This window comes from Notothenia rossii (genome assembly GCF_949606895.1).
Source record: "Notothenia rossii genome assembly, chromosome: 8".
Taxonomy (NCBI): Eukaryota; Metazoa; Chordata; class Actinopteri; order Perciformes; family Nototheniidae; genus Notothenia; species Notothenia rossii.
In genome coordinates, this window is record NC_136906.1 from 8,588,294 (window position 1) to 8,607,320 (window position 19,027).

Here is a 19,027-nt window from a genome sequence, read left to right on the forward strand (position 1 = left end):
CCCGCTTGTCAAACATGTCAACTCGCTAGTTTGACTCGACGCCAGCGATCTCGCCAGCCACCTTAATTATACTCTGCAGCTTTGGAGGTATTCTACCGCACACTAAAAAAACTCAGACGAGCTGCTGGATTACTTTCAGTTCTTTCATCAGAGCAGCAACTTGCATCGGGGCGAACAACATATTTCCCCCCCAGGCTCTGCTGCGATTGCTCATCCGTCACCTGAGCCCGTCAAACTGCTGATGGCTTATTCAATATGATTTAAAAAAGCATTACATCTCTAAGCATGGGATTAAGATTGTGTGTTATGATGCCTGTGTGTCTGTGTGTGTGTGTGTGTGTGTGTGTGTGTGTGTGTGTGTGTACTTACACAGCGTGGGGCTCTTTGAACTTGCCAACCTGCTGGATCTGATACATGAGATCTCCTCCGTTTATGTATTCCATGACAAAATACAGACGGTCCTGCAGAGAGATAAAGATAAACAGAACTGGTCAAACAGTGTGTGTTCCTGAAAGCAGGTGAGAGGTCACTATGAAATAGAGAGAAAGGATTGCTAAAGAAGATAGCGTGAAGGTTTAAGTAAGAGATGACTAAAGGAGATATGAGGGAAAAGGAACGACATAGGCCGTAATAATAGAGGACACAAGATGTATTAGGAGGAGCGAGTCAGTCAGAAAGAGGGGACCGGGTTGTTGTCCACTGAAACTTCAATTTAAAACATAATTCTCCTCCATTATCTACAGAAATTGCCAATAAGGTACAGAAAGTGACGGGAAGTGGAGGGATTTGTGAGTGTAGCAATGTGTGTGTTTCGGAGGTTAGGGCTGCTAATGTGTGTGAGTGTGTTTGAGATTATACTTGGACTTCCTGATAACTCTTAAGGCGTTTGAACACTGGGTGGTAACTTTTTCCCCGGAAAGTGGTAGATTTTTCCAAGATTGCACCGTGACCATCTATTTTTGAGTAAAGGCAGTGGCGGCGCCAGGGTATGGCTGGGGTAGGCTACAGCCAAACCAAGAAATGGCTTAGCCCCACCTCAGCCCCACCATGAAAAATGATGTTAAAGTAAGCAAAATAAATAAAAAATAAGCTAAATGTTGAGAACACTGCTTGCGAAAATATACGGGTCGTGTCCACAACACACAAACTGCTCCTGCTGTAACAACAAGTGCACGTTACTGATGCAATATGGTTGAGACCATTCAGGCTTATGCTAGAAGAGGGGTGCAAGGAATAGTCTAAGTAGTGGGGGAGTTTTATTCACTAAAGGTGTGGACATTCTCTGACGTTATAATATCAGCGCGGCCGCGGTCAGATCAAAATGCCTCAGAATGCAATTTGATTAGACCTACAGCCAATCAGAGCAACGAAACTTTGGGTCTGTGTCATGCCTTACTGATTGAGATCAATCGGAACCGCCATTCAGTATCTCCATTGGATCTTCAACGTGTACTATCATACGTCACGTTCACAGTGATTCCTTTTTATTTACTACAAGACAAATGTAACGTTTTAATCTAAACCTCAAGTATGGCGTTTCACTGTCAAGGGGAGCGTGTATGTGATTACATTGCAAGCCCCACCACTGCATGGGTTAGCCCTACCATAGATTACCCACTAAAAATACTCTGGCACTGCCACTGAGTATAGGGCAAGGTACAATAAGAATTTCTTTGTTTCTTTCATAGTCTTTTATAAAATGCTCATGGCGGCACATTTTTGGTCTTCATCGGCATGAGTGGAACAAATAAAGAAAGTCAAACAATTAAAGCAAAGGCATTAACCAAAATTGGAAGTGGATCTTGATAAAGGCATGGCATACTTCCTTTTTTTTTTTTTACTTCTTCCATTCTTACTTATCACAATAAGTGCCCTTGACATACAATATTTGCATGTGAGCATATTGCATTTTAGGTGTCATTAAATTCGCGTGCAATATATGCTCGATGTGTCTTTGTCTACAATGTATGCTTGATTTAAATGTAATGCTGTATGTGCACTCCACTTCTATGCATGTACACGTGTATTTTGACTGCCTGCTAAGTCCCATATGTATAAAAGTGTTTCTATGGTCTGAGAATTGGAGCTGGGAAGGATTACACACTCTTATGTGGTTTAGGAGTGTGTGAATGTGTCGGTTCACTTTTGTCTAGCCATCAACATCCGCCTATGGATTCACAACATGTTATATTCGCTGATCAATGAAACATGTATGTAAAGGAGTGTTAAGTATGGAGCTATATCTACTCCTCTGTTGACTCATCTTTGGTGTGGTATGGATTAAACCTCAGAAGAAAAGCATGAATCAAATATGAATCCAGTGTGTGTGTTCCAACTGTGAGCTGCTGTTAAGACCACAGCGCTCACCAGCAGGACGCTGTGCCCCCCCCCTCAGATCGAACACAATGTGAAGGCGTGTCAGTGTGTCAGCTTGTAAAGAGTGTTAAATGGATGGTTCTTTAGATTATCATTGTGGTTAAATGCAACAATGTTCATGATAGCAATGTCTATAATTCATTATTAATATAAATATGTTTTGTTTTAATCGGCTAAAAGCACTGTAAAACTAATTATAAATATAAGAACTAAATATTCATAATGTACAATGACGAAGAATGTGCCCGAAAATAAAGAATGTAGAAAGAGATAGTTGTTTTAATTCCAGTCAATGTTTTTTTTCAGTGACTGAAATGTCTTCACACTAAAGTCTATCAAGCATTATCATTCCCTTATCTCACTGTAATTTAAATGTTATAGTATCAATTGTCAATATACTTAATATTTTTGCAAGGATGATCGTTTATTATTATTATTCTCACAGTTTTAATGTTGTATTTTTGTAATGCCATATTTCAATTTCCACATTTTCAAAGGTTTTGTCACATGCACAAAGCTACAGTGTAGAAATGGCAATGAAAATCTTATGACCTGAGCTCTTCCAACAATCCAGCATATATAATAAAATACAAAAATACAAAATAAAAAGTAGTGCAATATGTCTAAATACATGTATATACTATATGCAAAGTTGTGTTGGCCATCATACCATGCTCTGGAAGGTGGAGTGCAGCTGTGTGAGGAACGGAGGTTTTCCAGCCAGCGCTAACACTCTCTTCTCCACCATGGTGCATTCAACGTCATCGTCCTGGATCACCACGTCCTTCTTCAGGATCTTTATGGCGTACAGCTCCTCCGTCGTTTTGTGCTCCCCCAGCATCACCTGGAGAGGGGAGGAAGAGGATGGATGGTGAACACAAGGAATAATAAACACACATTTTCATATTTATATGAACTATCTGGTTTGAGGGCACACAAATATATATTAGGGATGGGAATTTGAAAGCAAATGTATATTTGAATATTCGACCCCCAAAAAAACGGTTAACCGAAATGTACCCTATATAAAAAATAACCTGGTCGAAATATTTCCACACATTACTCCTTTTTGACGCCATGTCTGTTGTGTAGGACTTCTTAGAGTGTAAATAATTACCGGACTATGACTGGTAAAATATGTTGAATACCGGCAAAACTAAATCTCTCCAGTCAAAATGTCTATTGTACTTTGCCGCCACACACGGTTGCCGAGCAGCGCTTATTGTTGTTTAGGCTGGCCACTCATGTGTCGCGAGTGTTGACAGGGGGCGGGGGAGCGCGCTCATGAACTGTTAGCGCCGGAACCTCGCAACGGCTGCGGAGCGCATTTGCACCGCATTTGGGCCTAAAATTAGGTTTGAGTCTGCGTGATCTGCGTGTAGGGAGGGGCAGCAGCCATATCATTGGCTAGAACTAGCTAGATCTGATGGATTTGGACATGAACGCGAGTGAAGTATAACCGGACGCGAGAGAGAGAGAGAGATCAGCACCTGCAGCTATGCCGCTGTGAGGGACCGGTGAGCGGAGCAAAACACACCTTTAGACGTCAACTAACACATTTAGCTATGGCACTGTCGTATACATTGAATTATTCAATTTGATAATATGTAATCAACTTAGGCATCCATCCCAAAAAATAAATAAAAATAATAATATTTTTTTAATAATTTCGAATATTGGATTAATTGTTCCCATCCCTAATATATATTTGTAACTATACAGTTAAAATACATTATAAAGAAAAGAAAGAAAACCGATCAACAATAATTGTTCTATTTCTATTGGCTAGCGCTCCAAAACATTGTATGCAATAAACTAAGGGGCGGGAGATCTCTAAGCGGTTGACCAATCACAAGAAAGCCGGCAGGGTAATTGTAATTTGTAGTAGGATATGTCTTATTAGAGAAATACCAAAGAAAAATAAATGGCACACAGCTACTGTCAATCCTTTATCGTAACACCACTTTGAAAGATAAGGTAAGGACGAAGGAACAAGGAGGGAGAAAGGGTAAGGAGTGAGCTGTAGGAGGCAGGGAAAAGGGGGGGGAGATAAAGGAGGTTCTGTAAAGGGCAGCAGGGATAAAGAAAAGCTTCTCGGAGTCTTTGGGGTTAAGTCAAAGTAGAAGTAAAGAGAGAAAGGACAGGAAGGAAGGAGAGGGAAAACTGATTCATCAACTTTCAGGATGTCATCAGAGAGGAGGTTACAAAGGAAAGGGAAATGGCAGGACAGGGGGAGAGGAGGGGGTAACAGGCTCCTTGAGTGGGATTGGGTGTCACTACATATAATAGGAGAATACTATCTTGTTTGCAATATTATGCACTAATATTTATTTTGTGCACATTCGATGGACAATCTGCACTAATTCTCCAAATATTGAAGTGACTGTTATTTAGTATATATTGATTGTCGTGTTTTTATGTAGGTCTCAATGTGTGCACATGTAAAAATGTGTCTTTGACTGTGTACAGTATATACATATTTGCACACATATTTTAATATTTTATATACATTTTTTTTAATATTCAGGATTGTGGGAAACAGTATTTCAAACAAACTAACTGGCAGCTTGACAATAAAGTTTGATATTTGTCAGACTGCACAATATCAACTGTCAAATTGGGAGCTAAATGTCTGGAGTAATTGTAGTACTAAGATGTACATAAATAAAAAAGTGAAGGCATACTGTACATGTAACTGACTACATGTAATTGTTGAGTCTGCCAGCATATTGTGGGTCTTCTCATGCTTATTTAGACAGTTGGTTTGTTATGATCTATTTCAGTAAAAGCAAATATTTATTTAATCGCATATACAATGTGCAACTCGATGCAAAATGTGTGTGCCTCCGTAAGATTGATATATCATTCAGCTTCTGTTTGCCATTTAACATTAGTGAGGAGTACACAGTACAGTACGGGGGCTTAATGGAGATAAAGGAAGGTCTATGGGTGAGGAGGGCGGGATATAAATAATAGGGGGAAGATTGATTGCTTTGAAGTGAAGAAGAAGAAAGGATGGCAGAGGAAGAGATTGGCAAAATCCCACTTGTTTTAATGATCAGGTCTGACTATCTAATAGTGACTACACATGTGAGACACACGTACACACACCATGGTGCTTTCTCGTGGAGGTCGAACAGACAAACGCAGAGGATAAAACCACTTTGAGATGTTTTTGTGTGTACCTGTGTGTGTGTGTGTGTGTGTGTGTGTGTGTGTGTGTGTGTGTGTGTGTGTGTGTGAGTGTGAGTGTGTGTACATTTAAAGAGGTGGAAATGTGTTGTAGACAAGGTCAGGCTCACAGTCTCTCAATCAGAGCAGTAAACGTTTCCGTCTCGTCTTTCTCTCTCAGGTCTCTTGTTTACCCTCTCCTGTTCTCCTCTCATTTTTCACCACTTCTCTTCTTCAATTTCTCCCTTTCCTCTTCTTTCCCCTCCCCTGTCCTCATATCTTCTTGCCGGCTGCAAACAGCGGGTAAAATGTAGGCCAAGACCCAGCTTGCAGGTCATCTCATAAAAGTTGCAGCAGGCTTGTGACCAGGTCATAAAAGTTCAACTCCCTGGACGTAAATCGGTATGGGGGAATTATATGAGCACGTGTAACTATTGAAGGATGGATACATCAAATAGATGTGACTCTTATATCCGTCTGTTCAATCTAAACCTATAAATATTTAGCTTAAGAGGGCAGATTTTGTTCCCTTTGCACAGAGCCAGGCTGGCTGTATCCCCATCTCTTTTGTATTAATGCTAAGCTAAACTAGCTTTGTATTAAAGAGGAAATTAATCAAATCGACGCTAAAGCATTAGACAACTTAATTTTTAATTTAAGAGCTCACAATTTGAAGCTCATCCTGTCCCTCGACTTTTATTTTTTGCTAAAACTTCTCAAAGGTTTCGAGCTTAGGAAAGAGACATTTTTCAGAAAGTGGTAATTTATGTAAATGATCAGCACTGATAAAGAGTGCTCTGCTGAAACTAGTCGTCTGGCTCTCTTGCTCTCTTAAACTAATACAAGTACTTTTATCTTAAAACAAGGCGGGTAAGAAGGATATAAAAAGGAGAAGCTGAGTTTTACATTACATGGCTAGCATGGTGTGTTTGTAGTTCCCATAAGGCTAATTGAGTTTTGGGCCCTCCACAAAGGATCTTTTATCCAATTGTATTCCATTTTTAAAACGTTGTTATTCTCTTATGTTCATTTGCATAAAACACTGGGAGAACTTAGAGACTGGAAAATGCTGCAACTGTGTTTGATTGATTTATTGACGTGTTTAATTCCTCTGGGGAAGCAACATAGACTTAGAAAGATCATTGTGTAAAGAAAACAGAATGTCTGCAAACAGAGAACATTGAAGAACTCCTGCCTCAGGATGCTAATGGGAAACTCTCATTATTCTTTCCAAAACCTTTAACTACAGATTAATGAGAGTGACCTTATATCTAATTCATATTATTTTTCCCCAAAGAGATCGGAAACTTTGCTGTTTATGCCATATAAATATTCAGGTATGATAATGTAGAGGGGTTATCGGGTTTGGGTTACTACTGGGAGTGAAGCACAGATGGATTAGACACACAAGTGTATATACAGTATGTCAGGGTATATGCAGGAATCCTGAAGTCAAATGTAATCCCTTTTCTAAGACCCTTTCCATACATTTTAAGACCTCATCGCCACTTGGAGTTTCAACCGGTTACCTTGGCGACACACGTTACCTCACATTGACTATATACAGTATGGATTGTCCTTCCTCCGTATCTTCCAACCATTTGGACGCAGACTTGCATTTCCCCATAACGATGTTGTTTAACAACCGGCGTAAACGGACCTTCGCGCGCTATCAAGCAGTGAGCGTGAGATGTTCTGTTCAGATGACGTCAAATCCAACGGGATGCCATAAATAAACTCACACTACACACCTACGCAATGATTACATTCAGGCAAACTGTAGAACACAACCTCTTTGGACCATTTATATACTTATTGAAAACAAGCTACACAATTTAATAACTTGGAAAATGCCGTTTAATACTTTTTAATAGCCTTCATTTTCTCTAAATTAATTGATCAACTTTTAATATTTTTTAAGACCCCTGTATGTGTGTGTGAGGGTGTTAAAGAGGAGATAGTATGTTCATTTTCAGATTCATATTTTGTGCCTCTACCATGAAATGTTTCCATGCTTTAAACGTTCAAAAAGCTATTTATTTTCCTCATACTGCCTGTGCTGCAGCACCTCTTTTCACCCTCTGTCTGAAACCAGAGCCCAGTCTGCTCTGATTGGTTAGCTGGTCGGCTCTGTTGTGATTGGTCAAACCATTAGAGATGTCCCGCCCCTTAGCCCTATCATGTCAAATGTGTTTGAGTGCTAGTCAATAGCACCTCGGGAACCTTTGGCATTTTAACCTTTGCAGACCATTTACATGCACAACAACCTACAGTATATAACGCATTACAATCTTCCGCATTCAAGTTTAGAGATCTGTTGAAGTTGGATGTATGCTGGTGGTATCCTTTGAAAAAAGCATATGTAAGTGTGTGGGAGTGTGTTTGTGGATAAGTAGACTCGTCCCATATGGTGGCAGTGTGACTATGTAAATACAAACTCTATAAAGTTGAAACAGAGGAAGAGGAAGGGCACCATCTGGCCCAAAGCTCATTTTATGCAACCACAAGGACAAGGACAACAGCGACACAAGGGGAGGAAGACATAAAACCACAGCGGGGTTTTATCCCAAATCAAAAGGCGCACAAATCTCAAAGCAACAACGGGAGCTTTTTTGGCATCATTACACGCCTCATGGTGACAAATACAAGCGCCATTTTAATTTTTTATTCTACCCTTCACACATAATTAAAATAAGTTATCATAAACTTCTGAGTTTATGATCTCACCGAGGTTCAATGTCTTATTTGAGGTCCTTTTGGTCACAGTGTCTTTCATGAAGGCTGCCTACTCTACTGTGGATTGTGTGTTGTCACTATTGGCAACAGCCTTTTATCCAAGAAAGTTGTTCAGGGTCACTTGACAGCAGAGCAGACCTCGGGATATTAACTGTCATATGTCGTAAATGATGCCACAGTGTTTTCTCTGCTGACCTTGCAGAGTGAATTTACCCAGGGATAACAAATGAATCCACACTCCACTGCACAACACTGCACTGATGCTGCGCCATGTTTTATTACAGCGGGCGGTGTTGGATTTTATAAACTGTCATAGATCATACATCATGTCTGGCGATACATAAATGTTCACTTTAGGAAAACATGAGACTTCTTCAGGCCTCTAAGTTGACTGATAACTTAACATGTTATTTGTTCTAATTTAAAAAAAGGCTGTTGATTGTTTTGTTTTTTTAAGACCAAAAATTGGGTTAGAATAAGACAAGTTTGGAGATGTGTTACGGTCACAGTGTGAAATAGTCCCCAACTAGTGGGTTTCAATTCTTTATCTTTAAGTATTTCTCTGCAAAACTAAATATTCATGAATATATACAAAGATGACGTTTAAGTTAATAAAACAAACGCCATCAATGAATTGTTAAATCATATTGTAGTTTGTGACTTGATATTGATTCTGTTGAATGGGCATACAACATTGTCTTATTTCGACCACAGGCCAGGGAATTGAAATCATATTTTGACAGAATTTTTGACAATATCGAATACTGTATTTCTGTCCAAAGAAACGATGTAATGTTGTTTTGTGATAGAACTTGTGATTTGAACAATTAGGGAATTGCACAATGTCCAGTAACACAACAAAGCTCAGAGAAACAAATGTAAAACTTGCCAGTTTGCAGTCATTGTTCCAAAATAGTGGAACCCATTGATATCAGGAAAGCAGAAACTCTGCATATATATTTTTTTTAAATCCACCTGTTTCGCCTGTACCCTGGACAAAATAATAATAAAGCAAATATATGTGCACTTTTCTTGTTGTTCTGAGTTTGTATCTGAATGGCTTACTACACCTATTGTAAGTTGCTTTGGATAAAAGCATCAGCTAAATAACATGTAACGTTGTAGCTAAAGCTAAGCGTTAGCACAATGGACAGCATTCATACAACGCAGACCAAGACGTTCCCACCCTGTAATAAATGCAGCTTTGTGCTTGTGGTGTGTGTGTGTGTGTGTGTGTGTGTGTGTGTGTGTGTGTGTGTGTGTGTGTGTGTATGTGTGTGTGTGTGTGTGTGTGTGTGTGTGTGTGTATACATACGAGACGTAACATTACAGATCAGGCAAAAGCGTGTATGCCCATGTGTGCCCATGTGAAACGAGTGTGTGTGTGTGTGTGTGTGTGTGTGTGTGTGTGTATACATACGAGACGTAACATTACAGATCAGGCAAAAGCGTGTATGCCCATGTGTGCCCATGTGAAACGAGTGTGTGTGTGTTATTACCACACCGTAATGCAGATGTTCTGAAGGTACCAGCCTCCCACACACACTCAGCAACCATCACACACACAAGCGTCACGTGAACGCATGTTTGTGCACGTGGTTGTGTGTGAAGGACTTTCTAATGTACTGTGTGTTGTTCTTTCTAAATGTGTGTGTGTGTGTATGCATGTGTCTGTCCACGTTTCAGGAATCTGTACGCATGCATGTGTGTGTGTGTGTGTGTGTGTGTGTGTGTGTGTGTGTGTGTGTCGGGTATTCCAGTAATGATCGACCCTCGACTCAGTTTCTCCATATTGACGCATCAGTGTTGCTTTAAACGCCTGTTACCATGGAAACAGGCAGCCGGCATACAGGTCAGGTACACAGACAATGGTCTCTCTCTCTTTCTGTCGTTCTCTTTCTGTCACTTTCTCTCTCTCTTTCTCTCTCTTCCCCCCCCCCGCTGCTCCACCCGTCTTTTACCCAATTTCCTCTCTCTCTCCCCATTTCTCCGTTCTTTCTCCTTCTCGCCTTGATTTTCATTCATTCCCGTCAGTCTTCCTTCTCCAAGGTTCACCCCCCCTCCTCCCTCCTCTCACCTCTTTTCATTCACTCTGACGTTTTTACCTCTCTCTCAATTCATTCATGTCAACCTTGCTCTCACATCTCTGTCTCTCCCTCCTTTCATCATTTTCTCCTCTTGTCACGTCACCCTCTCGGTCTCTTTCCTTTCATCCATCTCTGTCTCCATGTGCTCTGTCTCCTTTACCTCCATCTTCTCCTTCTGTCCACCTCTAAGCTCTGTGTGTGGATAGAGAGCTCTGATGCTCTGTCCAGCTCAAACGCTAACACATGCTCACAGACATTTCCATCATGGCACACAATTGGCTGTGTGTTTGCAGAGGTATGACGGCAGCTAAGCACAACACAGGTTCCTTCCTGTGGTTGATGCTCAGGTGAAGGGTCTGTCATCCACGAATCAGACTTGGGGATGAATAATCGCCTCACCTTGCCGAAGCTGCCCTTGCCCAGCACGATCAGGAAGTTGAAGTCGGCCAGCTTCATGCGGTCTTGGTTGCCGTCGGCGTCGAAGCGAGCAGCAGCACTAGCCGCCTTGCCTTCTGCGTGCTTGCCTGGTCCAATCTTCGCTCTCTGGATAGGAGACAGAGATAATAGACGACAACATTACACAGTGTTCTTACCTTTAAGAGCCAACTCAAGACCTACCTTTTTAGACTTTAAATTGTGTTTATTCTTTATTTAGTCAAGTGTTTATTGATTCGTTGTTGGTATTAAGTGTTTTTATAAATCACAAAGCTATGTGTTACTCTGTCTATGGACTGAGAGGGGGTTAGGTATTGTTTCCAACATTTCTTTTAATAGTTCGTGAAGCACTTTGTGTTCATTTTTGTGTTTGAAAAGTGCCATATAAATTAAGCTTGATGGATGAATTGATTGATTGTACATAAGATGCAACCTTTAAAGAGATTACAGGCTGTAAGTGAACTAGTACATGTATTTATATTTAAGTATAAATGATAAACATACAAGACCAGTATTTAAACAGTATTTGGTAAGGTGAGTAAGAGATTAACTAATTTACTTTCGTCAACGATATTTGTCCCTTAGGTCCTGGGAACTACACTGAACAAAAATATAAACGCAACACTTTAGTTTTTGCTCCCATTTTTCATGAGATGAACTCAAAGATCTAAAACATTTTCTACATACACAAAATAACAAAATGGAAAAGATCTGTGATAGTGAGCACTTCTCCTTTGCCGAGATAATCCATCCCACCTCAAAGGTGTGGCATATCAAGATGTTGATTAGACAGCATGATTATTGCACAGGTGTTCCTTAGGCTGGCCACAATAAAAGGCCACTCTGAACATGCATTTTTGCTTTATTGGGGGGGTCTGGGGGGGTCCAAAAACCAGTCAGTATCTGGTGTGAGGGTTAGGGTTAGGGTAATGTTGTGAATCGAGTGGCCTGTGTTCGTCGTCCATAACATACGCCTGCCCATACCATAACCCCACCACCACCATGGGCCACTCGATTCACAACATTACCCTAATCCTAACCCTCACACCAGATACTGACTGGTTTTCGGACCCCCCCAGACCCCCCACAGGATTATCTCGGCAAAGGAGAAGTGCTCACTATCACAGATTTTTTCAGATTTGTGAACAATATTTGAGAGAAATGGTTATTTTGTGTAAATAGAAAATATTTTAGATCTTTGAGTTCATCTCATGAAAAATGGGAGCAAAAACAAAAGTGTTACGTTTATATTTTTGTTCAGTGTACAAACATTTGTTTATGCAACAATTAAAACAAATAATTTATAAAAGTATTTTGTATACAGACAGTCAGGCATTAACATGACTCTGCACTTCATGCGACTGATTTTGGGGAACAAAGGAGGGCGGTGGCTGTCGTTCTAGTAGCACAACATTCAGGTTTGCATAATGGCAGAGGTGGGAAAATGCCTTAAAGGAAAATATGAAATATTAATTTCTTAAGCACATCCATTTTGTAAATCTGTGCGAGTCATTAGTAACATTTATGCAGCATCTTATCATTTGAGAAACTCCTTTTGTAATGCTGCTAATTATCTGGACCTAAGTGTTTTTGCTTAAGGTAAATGTTCTTTACATACTGAAAGATGTTGTTACAATAAGATGGTGAGACATTTTCCCATTGACGATCACTTCCAATATTACAGCGCAATTTTATTTTAAGCATATTTGAAACTTGAAAGTAATAAACAAATAGGAAAGAGAAGAATACATCTAATCCAGCCACATCTGTTATTCCCAAAGTGAAGAAAAACAGTTATATTTCAGAATCCAAACACTGTTGGTCCAATACATTTAAATAAAGGCCTTACATTTTTCAAATATCCCCAAAAAGTTCTGGGGTGCTTTTAAGAATGGGTGTCTTTTAAGAGCAGAGAGTAAAGCTTTGTGTGAGAGAGACGGGAGTGGATGTGATGAATATGTTAAAAGGAGGAACGTTTTCAGCCTTTTTGCTTCATTGTATTTCATTTATTCTGAGCAGGCACTTTAAACTGTCCAAAACAAATATGTCTCCCTGTGAGTCTGCCACTCTGTTCCATCACCACTGCCACCACTTCCCTTGTTTCTGTCCTTCAACCAGTCACTGTGAACGCCATTTCTCTTTCTCTATAATTCATTTCTACTTCATCTTTATAAATGTGGCCTGTGTCTCTGACGCTGCATTTATTCATGTCTGTCACCATTTCTCCTTTATTCACTCCGGTTCATTTCCGACTCTCTCCGAGTCAGTTTGCCTCGACCTTGTCACGCTTTCTCTCCGTGGTATGAAACTATTCAAATCTTATAATCTAATCTAATTATAATCTTACACTCCACTTTGTTAAGCCATGCTTCAATTTAAAAACAGTCTTAAGACATTAAGAAAATGCCTACACACCGAGAGACAGAGGTGCAGGAAGAGTACATCTTATCCTATCTTATCTGAAATTGCTGAACCGCACTGAGGCTCTCTCACTTCTTCTCCTGTCCTGTGCACTCATTTCTCCGCTGCCTTGTGTGGGAAATTGTCAGAGTGAAGCATCCTAGTACTGCTCCCTGCACCGTTTGTTGTGTGTGTGTGTGTGTGTGTGTGTGTGTGTGTGTGTGTGTGTGTGTGTGTGTGTGTGTGTGTGTGTGTGTGTGATGCAACCCATACGGTTTTCAGACTCATCAATGGATAAAAAGGCCCTATCTGTCTCCATCTGTTCTAAAGCACACACACACATTTTCACAGACACACATTTTCACAGACACACATTCTCTCACACACACACACACACACACACACACACACACACACACACACACACACACACACACACACACACACACACACACACACACACACACACACACACACACACACACACACACACACACACACACACACACACACACACACACACACACACACACACACACACACACACACACACAGGTATTTGTGAGCAGCAGAGCACGCTGAAGGCAACACTCTGAAAGACTTCAGAGATCAATGCTGCACTCTCTGTCCACAGCCATGTGTCCAAATGTGTGTGTGGTCGAAAAAGAAATAGGATGAATGGGTAGAAGGACAATCTGATGCATTGCCTTGAAAACCAAATAGTTTTAACACCAACTTAAAGGGTTATTTGCTTTTCTGGATATTTGTGTAATTAAAGGGGCAATAGACACGCTTTTTGCTTTAACTTACCATCAAGAAAATGTCGATTGCCCGATGTAATGGCTGTAGAATAATGACACCCTCCACCATTAAGTTGGTTCCTTATAAGCCTTGCTTTTCACTAAGCAATTCTGTCTGCTACTGGGAACAATCCCAGGAAAATAAACCAACGATTTACGACACAAAGGATGTGCGTCTGTTGCCACTTTAAGTAGTGATGGAAATGGTATGTACAACTTATTTGTCAGGGATAAGAGGGAAAACAAAAAGGACAGGGAAAGAGGAAGAAATTGTGACTGGAGTCAGTACACATATTGTATACATTGCTTTACCGTGTTTGATTTAAAAAAACATGTCATGTCAATATAAAACTTTTTTTAAAGGGGTCTTATCGTGCTAATGTTCAGGTTCATATCTGTATTTTGTGCATTAACTGTGACATTTTTAAAAGGCATAATGCTCCTGGACTTGCTTAGAATATTGTGTGTGTGTGTGTGTGTGTGTGTGTGTGTGTGTGTATGTATGTGTGTGTGTGTGTGTGTGTGTGTGTGTGTGTGTGTGTGTGTGTGTGTGTGTGTGTGTGTGCAAATGCAAAACGTGCATTATTTATCACTGTGACTGTCTTGCATGTGTGTTTGTGTAAACGTGCACTGGGTGACGGGAGGCATGCTGGTCAAAATACCTACAGTAAGTGAAGACTATTTTTTGTGTGCGTGTCCTTCTTTCTGCCATCTCTCTGAGAGCTTCACGCTAGAAGATGCCTACATGCTTGTGTGTGTGTGTGTGTGTGTGTGTGTGTGTGTGTGTGTGTGTGTGTGTGTGTGTGTGTGTGTGTGTGTGTGTGTCTGATAGCTGGCCCCTTGAGAATGTGTCTCAGTGAGCGTCTGAGGACCATGACCTTGAAGAGATGGAGGGAACGAAAGACAGATAAAAGGGAGAGAAACACACAGGGGGGCACTCAAGGAGACAGAGGACAAAACAGATAAGTGAAGAAGAGAAAGGGAAACTAAATGGAGACAAGGGGGGGGGGGGGGGGGGTAGAGAAGAAGAATTACAAAGACATCAGCACGTTAAAGCCGAGTCTTGCACAAGGAAAGACTCCTTTAAAGACTGATTGCACTGCTTTACGAGCAGAAGTCCTCACAATGGCCTGCAATGCTACAAACAGAAACGAGAAGGGTCTCTTTTCTTCTACCGGCCATTGTCGGGGGGGGGGGGGGGGGTTTCTGGGTTCCACTCGCAGTGAGGAAGTAGTGAGCCGATTGATTGATGCAGGGTGACGTGCACGTGCTGGAGTTTATAATTTAACCATGCCTTAGATGTGCATGTAGGAATGGCCTGATCACTTCACAGCTGTGGCGGACCGTGTATCACAACTGGACCTTCCCCCCCCCCCCCCCCTCTGCGGCATTATAATGTCCGTCTTTTCAATGAATTGTCGTCTTGAAAAGGGTACTCACAACAATTCCATCTTCACCTGTTGCACTTGTTATTTCAACGTTAAAAACAATAAAACGGCATGAATTGCTTCGTCACATTCATCTCTAGATCCTCTGTCTCGAGCCAGTTAACTAGCGGGCCTTCTAGAATACCCTGGAACCGAGGGAAACTCTGAAAGAATACGCCCATTGGCTACAAATCAATATATGATTGGTTGATCAAACTGTCAGTCCAAACGTACGCTCTCATTCAGTGCAACGGCCAGGGCATTCAATCAAGGATGTAGAATACCTTGGTTGAAGGATATTCTACCCAGAGACCCAGAAACAGATCTGATTGGTTGCTTTCTTTTCTAACACAAAACCACTGAAATGCGTAGTGCATGGTCCGAGACGGACAAACAAATCAACGTAACACTGTGATATTACAGATCAACAACACAGATACCATTCTCATTTATTCATTTTATATACATTATATAATTTATATAATTAAATCGATTTTTGGTTTTGTGTTCCAGGATATTCTCTGAATACCTTGAAGGCCCTGACGGTTCGCCACTGCTTCACAGCAAGGTAGGCCAGAGTATTGAAGGGAGTTAGGAAGCAACTGGTAACTAGTGAGGGAGCAGAGAAGAGGGGTAGTGTGGGATTTACATTTTAGTTTAAGTACGGATTATATAAACCAGATACCATAACATGTTTTTTAAGTCAGCTCTAGAGATGCTAGTGGGCAAATAATCATACCTAATCAAGCAAAGTACCATTTTGTCATTCTGACTTTACGTGAAGCTCAATATCTTCTGGCAATCCTCTGAATACAACCAGAACTAAAACAGGGACATGCTAAAATAATGAAACTGCCCATCACAGTTTCAAACATCTCTATGATCAACACTTTTTCAGAATGACTAATGTTTTAGTTCCAGAAAGACAGAAGAAAGCGAGGAAAACAGAAAAGGCAACGTACAGAGCGGGGTTATCCTCTCCACTGCCAAATGTGTTAATGAGTGGACACACACACACACACACACACACACACACACACACACACACACACACACACACACACACACACACACACACACACACACACACACACACACACACACACACACACACACACACACACACACACACACACACACACACACACACACACACACACACACACACACACACACACACACACACACACACACACACACACACACACACACACACACACACACACACACACACACACACACACACACACACACACACACACGCCTGGACCCGCAGTGTGCCAGACCGGATGGCACTATAAGTGTGCCTGCCAAGTGCTAACAGCTCTCCCAGAGAGGCTCTCACACAGACACAACAGAGGCATAGTGCACACACACATTCAAAAGCTCACCATACCGACACATTCAAACACATGCAGGCACACATTTCTCACATAAAATAACAAGTAGAATATAACTGTCTCAATTTGCGTACTTCTGTAACTATATTTGCCTTTTTAGGTGCATAAGTACATCTCAATGAGAATAATTGCACTATGAGTACCCAGATGGTGCCCTCGTGATGATAAACAAAAAAAACAGCCGTGATTGCTGTTGTGCGGTAAAGACAACACTAAAAAAAAAAAAATCTGATCTGGGCTGTCATATTGCTCAGTGGGTAGATTTACTGGGTCCAAAGCCGTTTGACCTACCCTCTGTCTCCCCCTATCATAGCTGTCACTCAAATAAAGGCACTGGTTGCCCAGACGTTGATTAAGCTAAAAATAAAAAAGTGATATGCTGATTTACAGATATTTCTTTCCCAGTGCGAGTCAATACGAAAAAGTATTTTTGGGCCCAAATGACTGACACAGGAGTTGTAGTACCATCGTTTGGCCACTAAGAGAATTTGCTTCAAAATCCGGCTCACTTCCTGAGGGTTTGAAGACAAGGACATTCCCACACTGAGCAAGGGTTCACAGTGTACAACATACAGTGTGCTAAACTTAAGGAAGAGTCCCAATAGAGACTTTGTATATAAGGTTACATATGCGCACAAACCTCAAATTTCTGCCGTAGCTCCTCGTTGCCCTCCTCCCCTTCTGGAGCGACGGGAACATTGAAGTACTCGCCTTCTTCCTGGGAGAGCAGCTTAAACCTGGAGGGAGAAAGAGAGAATATTTCCAGTCAAATCAATTCCCAATTAGTTTATACAATTTAAGCGTTTAACTGCTTCCATTAGCCGAAGCTGCTGACTGTTAGCGCAGTCCTCAAGAATAATCAGATGATTATTTAGTAATTCACTCTCCTTCATGGTGATCCAGCAAAGCCAGACAGAGATGGGGGAAAACACAGCCGAGATGCTTATCATTTAACAAAATCATTAGGAGATAATTTCTCACATTGGGCTCATTATGACTGATGCTATAAGCTCATACCTCACAGCATCACCCATACATTCATATAGTAAATAACATTGTTCTGGGTGTTTACGATTTAGCGACAGATATCAACTTTTAATATTGCTTTAAGTTTCTTCCTCTCAGTAAGTGTGGCTCAGTTTGTTATCAGCATTAGTTTTATTCTTTTTAGTTTATAGCAGAGTTTGATGGTAAATATGAATCGCTGTATGATAGAGAAGTGTTGTCAAAAAACGTAAGCAGTTTTAATTAGTTTTATGTGGCTTCTGCCGACAATCCCACAACCTGAGTTCGAACTTAAAGGGGACCTATCATGCAAAATGCACTTTTGTACGTCTTCTATATGAATATGTGTCCCCGGTGTTCCAGGGAACTCACCAAGTGTTAGAAAACACAACCCTCTCTATTTTCCTCCATACCCAAGTCTCTTAAAAAGGGGCTGCAACGGATCTGATCCAGACTGATCCAGATTTGAAGACGATCAAACACTGCCTACAGTTTGCAGCCTTTTCAACAATAAAATCCGCTCCTGGCTGTTAAGGATGCATGACTTTGTTCTGTTTGGATAGTTATGGAGTTACTGGGTTTATGTGAGATATTTCACCTAATCAGAAAACATGGTACAACTTAGAATGATCAAATCAGATGGACACAGAGGTTGCACTAGACTTTTTCACTGCCCGTCATTTTGACGGACAGGATCGTACAATTTCCGTCAAAATTCTGTATTATCCGTCGGCCTTGACACTCTGGGGGGGGGGGGAGCACGGTCGTGAACTGTCAACGGGGGTGTGGGGGGGGGGGGAGAGCACAGTCGTGAACTGTCAACGGGGGTGTGGGGGGGGGGAGAGCACAGTCGTGAACTGTCAACCGGGGGGGCGGGGCGCACGCTCGTGAACTGTTAGCGCCGTGTTATGCATGCCCACTGCACCTCGCGGGAGTGCGCACAGCGTAAAGCCAAAACTCACGGACATTTCAATGATTTGTACGGCAAAGTTGGGTTTGGAAACGGTATCATTTCCTTTTTGGCAAGCATGCTTAAAACCGGAGCCTCGCTGCGGGGAAATTTTGGCGCTGTTCCGAGTTTGTTCTAATCCGTCAAAATGATGGAATGCTTTCAGATTTTTCCGTCATTGTTAAAAGAAATCCGTCATAGAAGGAAAATATTCGGTTAACGCGACCTCTGGATGGACATG

At 41.3% G+C, this 19,027-nt stretch overlaps 1 protein-coding gene across 2 annotated transcripts in view; it reads right to left on the reverse strand.

Annotated features, from left to right (window-relative positions):
- LOC307014590 (protein kinase C beta type-like) overlaps positions 1-19,027 on the reverse strand; it is a 104,258-nt gene that overhangs the window by 27,374 nt on the left and 57,857 nt on the right. For both annotated transcript variants that reach the window (XM_079642587.1, XM_079642586.1), the window contains exons 8-11: positions 17,473-17,569; positions 10,770-10,913; positions 3,047-3,220; positions 370-461 (exon numbers count right to left, since the gene is read on the reverse strand). In XM_079642587.1, the coding sequence (XP_079498713.1) occupies positions 370-461; positions 3,047-3,220; positions 10,770-10,913; positions 17,473-17,569 (507 nt within the window). The remainder of the gene's footprint in view (positions 1-369; positions 462-3,046; positions 3,221-10,769; positions 10,914-17,472; positions 17,570-19,027) is intronic.